Source organism: Miniopterus schreibersii (genome assembly GCF_964146895.1).
Source record: "Miniopterus schreibersii genome assembly, chromosome: 11".
NCBI lineage: Eukaryota > Metazoa > Chordata > Mammalia > Chiroptera > Miniopteridae > Miniopterus > Miniopterus schreibersii.
This window is the reverse complement of record NC_138111.1, coordinates 16,662,149-16,668,259: the sequence shown is the minus strand read 5'-3', so window position 1 is coordinate 16,668,259 and position 6,111 is coordinate 16,662,149. Positions and strand designations below refer to the sequence as shown.

Genomic DNA, 6,111 nt, shown 5'->3' with positions numbered 1-6,111 from the left:
TTCCGCTAACCATTTAAAGAAGAATTAATACCAGTCCTCTGACTCGTCCAAAAAAATTGAAGATGAAGAAATACTTCCTAAGTCACTCTGAGGCCAGCATTTCCCTTACACCAAAGCCAAAGAAATCACTTGAAGATTTCTTACCTTTATGATGTGTGATAACATAAAAGCGTTGGTTATCATGTGAAATGATTGCTCTGCCTCAAGCTTTTAGGTATTTTCATGCATGTCTTTCCTATTAGACTTCGGACTCCTTAAGGACAGAAATGCATGTTTGCTCACGGCCGTAGCCCCCATGACACCCAAAAAAGCACCTCACACTCATTAGATATTGAGTAAGTCTCTACTGAATCAATAAATTAGCTCATGAATAAACAATGTATTAGCATTTTTTAAAATCACTTGAAAAGCAAGCTGCAGGCCACCAGCCCCGTATCTATTTGTGAAAGAGACTGGAGAGCTGGGGGAGGCTGAGGCAGCCTGGAGCCCCGCTCACCCCCCAGGGAAAGCAAGTGGTTTGCTGTTTCAACATTGTTGCGATAAAGAAAAAACAAAAAAGGCAGCACCTCGCTTCAACATGTCTAAACCAACTCACGATTTACCCTTCAAGCCCCAAACCTGGTGCTTGTCGGGCATTCCCTGTGCCAGTTAATGACACGATCGGCCCAGAAGTCACCCTTGACATCTCCCCCTCTCGCCACAGGAACGGTCAAGCACCTACCTGGATGGCCATCAAAAGTTTATTACCATTGGGGAGAAAAAGGGACATCTGTAATATTTTAAACAATAATAAAATTTAAAAAATAAAAAAAATAAAAAATAAAAAAGTTTATTACACGCGTGTTTTTATTCAACAGGCGCTCGATGGGCCCTCGGTCCTTCACAGAAGCGCGCACCGGCGCCCGCCCTGCGCCAGACCTTGAGCCACGCGTGGGGACACGGTGGCGAGTGAAACCCACCCAGTCCTCGCCTCAGTGAGCCCACAGGCCCGCGGGAGACACTAAAGGAGTCAACCCCCAAATGACTATCAAATTACAAACTGTGACTGGCAGATGCTCTTCCTAAAGACTGGCGAGACAGAGCACGGCACTTTTATGGAACGAAAAGAAATCTTGTGTGCCCAGAGTGAAAAATGTAAAGGGTGAGTGAGCTCTGAGGTTATGAAAGTCCTCGCGTGTTATTCTTAAGGACTTGGGTTTTAGGGTAATAAGAAGCCACCAAGGGATTTCAAGCGGGGAAGTGACATGATCAGATTTTCCTAAAGCATAATTGTGGTCATATAATCATTCAGGAATTAACTCTGTCAGAGGTGATTGACCTTCTCTGTCTAATATATTCCTCTTTTTAACAATAGGGGGAAAGATCCCTTCCCTATGAAAGCAATGACTGTAATTAGTGCTGGCTGAGACGGAAGCTGGTCCCCCTGGAGGCACATGCCATTTACAAGTCTAGCCTGAGTGATGCTACACTAGATAAAACACAGTTTGTTCTTACATTCGCTCGTTTTTCACAGCAACTTGATGTCACATATCTCTGTAGCTACTGAACTCCTGCTGCTAGGGAGATATCTGCCCAGGTCCCACCGTGGGCCTCTTTCTGAAATCTGGGTCATTTCTAACGTTTCAGTGTCCCATTCTGGTCCGCGTGCCACTCTGAAACACTTTGCTCAGTTTCTTGTGTCAAAGCTGATACGCTGATTACAGTGTGTTCAGACCCTGCAAGTTCTCCTGGTTCCCTCTTTGAAGAAAAGATTTCAGCTGTTTCCGTAACTCTGGCCCTTCCTGTTTCAGTTGGGTGCCACACATATAACAGCTAAGTCCGGGAGGCGATCATTCGTTCTACTCTCACATAAAATCCAGCGCCACTCTAATAGACGCCTACTATAAAATGTCACTTCAAAATGGCTCTGAAATTGCCAAGAGATGAACGTGGTATCTGGGTTGCGAAGGCTGAGGTAGCTCAGTAGAGAAATAGTTACCTCTGGCTGCTATGCAGCTTCCTGGCAGCTGCCCCCCCCGCCCCCCAAACTCAGGGCTTGTTTCCACCCCCCACTATCAACATCTCTTGGCAGCAACATCTGGCATCAAATGTGTCCACTTGCTCCATCACCAGAGTTTGCCGTGTGGTGATTTCAAGCCTGTTTAAATGTAGGTTCCACATCCAGGGACATGTAATGGGAGCCCGAGACCTAAGGGAATGGTCGTAGACTTCAATCATCCAGAATTCGACATCGAATGCTAAACCTTCTAAGATCTTTCATATTTTGAAATTTGTCAAGTGGGTTAACCTCCCTCCACCCAAAACCCTCTCCCCTCCCCTGCCCTAGAAGTGGGGATAGGCGAGTGAGAAGGCGCCCACGGAGGCAGGGAGAACGGAAGAAAAAATAAAATTTAAAGGAAAAAAGGGAAATTAAGAAACAATCCTACTTTTCTTTCAGGATTAGACCTTCACTGAAAACAATGTCTCCCAAAGTATGGTCGTCCCACGACCATTTTTTAGAATGTCTTGGGGATCTATTATAAACGCAATTACCAGGACCCCAGCCCAGAGCCACTGAGTGTGTGGGAATGGAGGCCCCACTCTGCGTTTCAACCAAGCAAGTCAAAGGTTTAAAACAACTGGTGCAAGCGGCCTCTGTGGTTGTTAGATCTTTATAAAGCACTCTGCCTCATTGCTCATGTTCTCTTCTTGATTTTCACAAGCGGTACTTACTTCTCAAATAAAGTGATTAGTTTAAAGCCGATAACTTTATTAGTTTACTGAGTCACTGCTATAAACCTTCAAAGGTACAGGATGAGAGGACTCCTTGCCCGTGTGAAGTGAGTCGCCCAGTGAAGGAAACACACTGGCCCACGTGAAGTCTTGCGGCGTGTGGGCGGTGCACCGGCACAGCGTCTACGCCCTTAGAAAGCAAGGCTGGCGGCGAGCAGACCAGGCGGGCAGTGGGTGCCTCCCCGGAGCCCAGGGGCCTTAACAGGAGTTTGGAAAGAGGGAGGGGAATTGGGGAGCCGCCCGGGGTGCAGAACAAGCTCTGGGAGGAAGACAAAAGGACTGGGCCGCACTTCCAGTTGGGCAACTGTGTGACACTGGGGGAGTCTCAATTTTCCTTTGAGTCTGTTTTCTTGCTGCATAATCTGTTATTTGTTTCCTTATGCTCCCACCTCATCTGAGAAAGGATTTAAGGCAGAGGAGATGCCCGAGTTTCTTCTGGCACTAACAGTCACTGATTCTAAACGCATCCAAGTTTCCTTCTGGAACAAATGTGCGCCAACTCCACAGCCCAAAACTTCTCACAACCAGGGAGCGCAACTACAGAAAACAGTACTAAACGCCAGCTGGAATCTACTGGTGCCCACAGGCGATCACTCTGAGTACACGTATCTCACAGCTGTGAGATTACAGCGCTAAGGCCCATGTTCTAAGGCTGAGTATATTGTCTAGAATTTCCCTGGTGGGTTCTGCCCGGGACAGGCCCCGGGTAGGACCACAGGCACCCGATCAGAGACTTGCATGTGTTTGATGCAATGATATTCTGCCCTGCAGTTTTTTCAAAGCATCTTTGACCTCCTTGTTTCTTAAACTGTAAATTATGGGGTTCAACATAGGGGTAAGCACGCCATAGAGCAAAGAGATGATTTTATCAATTTCTTGCGAGCTTGACGAAGAAGGCCTCAGGTACATGGAGAGGGCAGCCCCGTAATACAAGATCACCACAGTCAGGTGGGCACCACAGGTAGAAAAGGCTTTGTTTCTGCCCTCTGCTGAGCTGATCCCCAAAATAGTGGACAGGATGAAGACATAAGAGATGCAAATTAACAACATCGGAAGGGGCAGCAGGAGCACGCTGACCACCAGCATGACCACGTCCATGAGCAGGGAGCTCCCGCAGGCCAACTTCAGCACCGCCAGGATTTCACACGTGAAGTGATTGATGCGATTCCCGCACAGGGGCATCCGCAGAGCAAAAGTGGTTTCCAGCAGGGCGGTCAGGCAGCCTGTCACCCAGGAGACAGCGGCCATCTGCACACAGACCTGCCTGTTCATGACGATGGGATACCTCAGCGGGTTGCAGATGGCCACGTAACGGTCGTAGGCCATCACAGCCAGGAGCACACACTCCGTGGAGCCCATGGCAAGGGACAGATACATCTGTACGGCACACCCAGAAAAGACAATGGTTTTCTGGGATGACAGCAGGTTCACCAGCAAAGTGGGAATAGAAGCAGATGTGTAGCAAATATCCATGAAAGCGAGATTTCCAAGGAAAAAGTACATGGGGGTTTGAAGGCATGAATCTAGGATAGTGATTAAAATAAGAGTGCTATTTCCCAGGAGGGTTATCAGATACATTACAAGGCTGAAGACGAAGAGAACAATCTCTAACTTTGGGTACCTAGAAAAACCCTCCAGGGAAAAAAAGCTCCAAATGGTGAGGTTTGCTCCCTGCATTTCCCTTTTTGCACCTGTAGTTACTCTAGGATTATTCTCTTCATGTCACCTGAGAACACAGAGACAGATAAAGTATAATGTTCATTTAGTTAGGAAAACACTTTCAAACTTACCTTCACTATTATAAACACAATACGACCTACATACAAAGTTGATTCTGCCACAACAAAATTTACTAGAGAGTGAATTTGACAATGAGAGTTAACATACTAATATTTCATCTCAGCTCATAATCCTATGCTGGACACACAGTAGGTTTTCGGTAAAGATTTGAAAGTACCGAATGATGAAAAATATGAGTGAACTTTGAATAAATTATTGAGCACAAGTTAGAAGAGTAAGCCAGATAAGCAAGGAAAAGAAAGCACATTTGTACAATAAAAGCCAGTCGTGATCTTCACTGGAACAAGAGGAGGAATGTTGAGAGAAACAAGCAAATGAATTTTAAACTAACGCCTACGACGTTCTGGGTGTAAATGAACTCCGTCCTTTCCAACTAACTGCTTGGAGGTCTATATACTTGCTTCAGAAATGATGACACTGTTTGGAGCATTGTAGATACCTGTTTTGATTATATTTAAGAGCCAGATTACAAGGCACACAAAAGAGCCCACCTCATTTAAATAGTGATGCAGCCACTATGTACAGTTTCATTCATTACTGAGACCCATCCCTTCGTAAGTGTGCAAATAGATCTAAAAATTACACCCAGGCAACACTCCTAGTCTACGTTAAAGCTCATGAAGGTCCATGAAATGCAGAAACTAAACTCCCTGCTTAAATTATCTTAAAATCTCTTTGAAAAGATTATAGATCACCTAATTATGAACAAGGCACTTACGGTTTTATTTATTTACATTTCACACGATTAACAAAACAATTTACGACAACTTACCTTGCTTTTGCAATGACATTGCTCTTTGATATTTTTCCTTTCCCCACTAGTTCTTTCCTTTCTGTCTTTAAATATACTTGTTCTTAAAAACCCCCTTCATTGTCACGCAGCCTTCACAGGCAAACTGCCGTCCTATTTTCGCTCTTCCTGTCATAGACAAATTCTTCAATTACATGGTTTAGCTTAATATTTCAGTCTTCACTTTCTCATCACTGGCATTTTATTCCTGTTTCTCTATTTCGATCAATGTTATCCTTTGCCTCCCAGGTCTCCATGTTTTGAAAGTGGCATGGACGGTGATGGTAGAAATGTCGTCGCGGGCGATACCTTATGTCTCCCCCTGCGTAGTGGCCCAGGGAACACTTGTCAGTGTTGCTTCCCCCTGCGGTACTTGCGCAGCAGAGTCCTTGCTTTTCTTGCTAAGAGCACCGTTTTTCTACATCACAGGAGTTACTTCTTATTTATTTGTTAAATTATTTCTTAGAGATTTCTCTGCCAAATTTTATATCTAACAAATTCTCTACAAAAATCTTATTATACTATTGCAAGAGATTATTTTAAAGAAACTTACATTTTCTGTGCTGCTCTTAAGACTAGCAAAGAAAACACAATTTGCCCTGGCTGGGTGGCTCAGTTGGTTGGAGTGTCGTCTATATGCCAAACGGGAAGCACCCAAAGTTTCTCACATCGAAGTCTCTCTCTCTCCCTCTCTCCCTTCTTCTCTCTCTCAAATCAACAAAAACATCCTCAGGTGAGGATTTAAAAAA

The 6,111-nt window shown here is 44.9% G+C and overlaps 1 protein-coding gene across 1 annotated transcript; it reads right to left on the bottom strand.

Moving 5' to 3' along the window:
* Positions 1 to 3,498: 3,498 nt before the first annotated feature.
* OR2K2 (olfactory receptor family 2 subfamily K member 2) lies at positions 3,499 to 4,449 on the bottom strand (the record flags this gene model as incomplete). Its single annotated transcript, XM_081151532.1, has 1 exon — positions 3,499 to 4,449. The coding sequence occupies one exon, from the start codon at positions 4,447 to 4,449 to the stop codon at positions 3,499 to 3,501; it is 951 nt and encodes a 316-aa protein (XP_081007658.1).
* Positions 4,450 to 6,111: the final 1,662 nt, after the last annotated feature.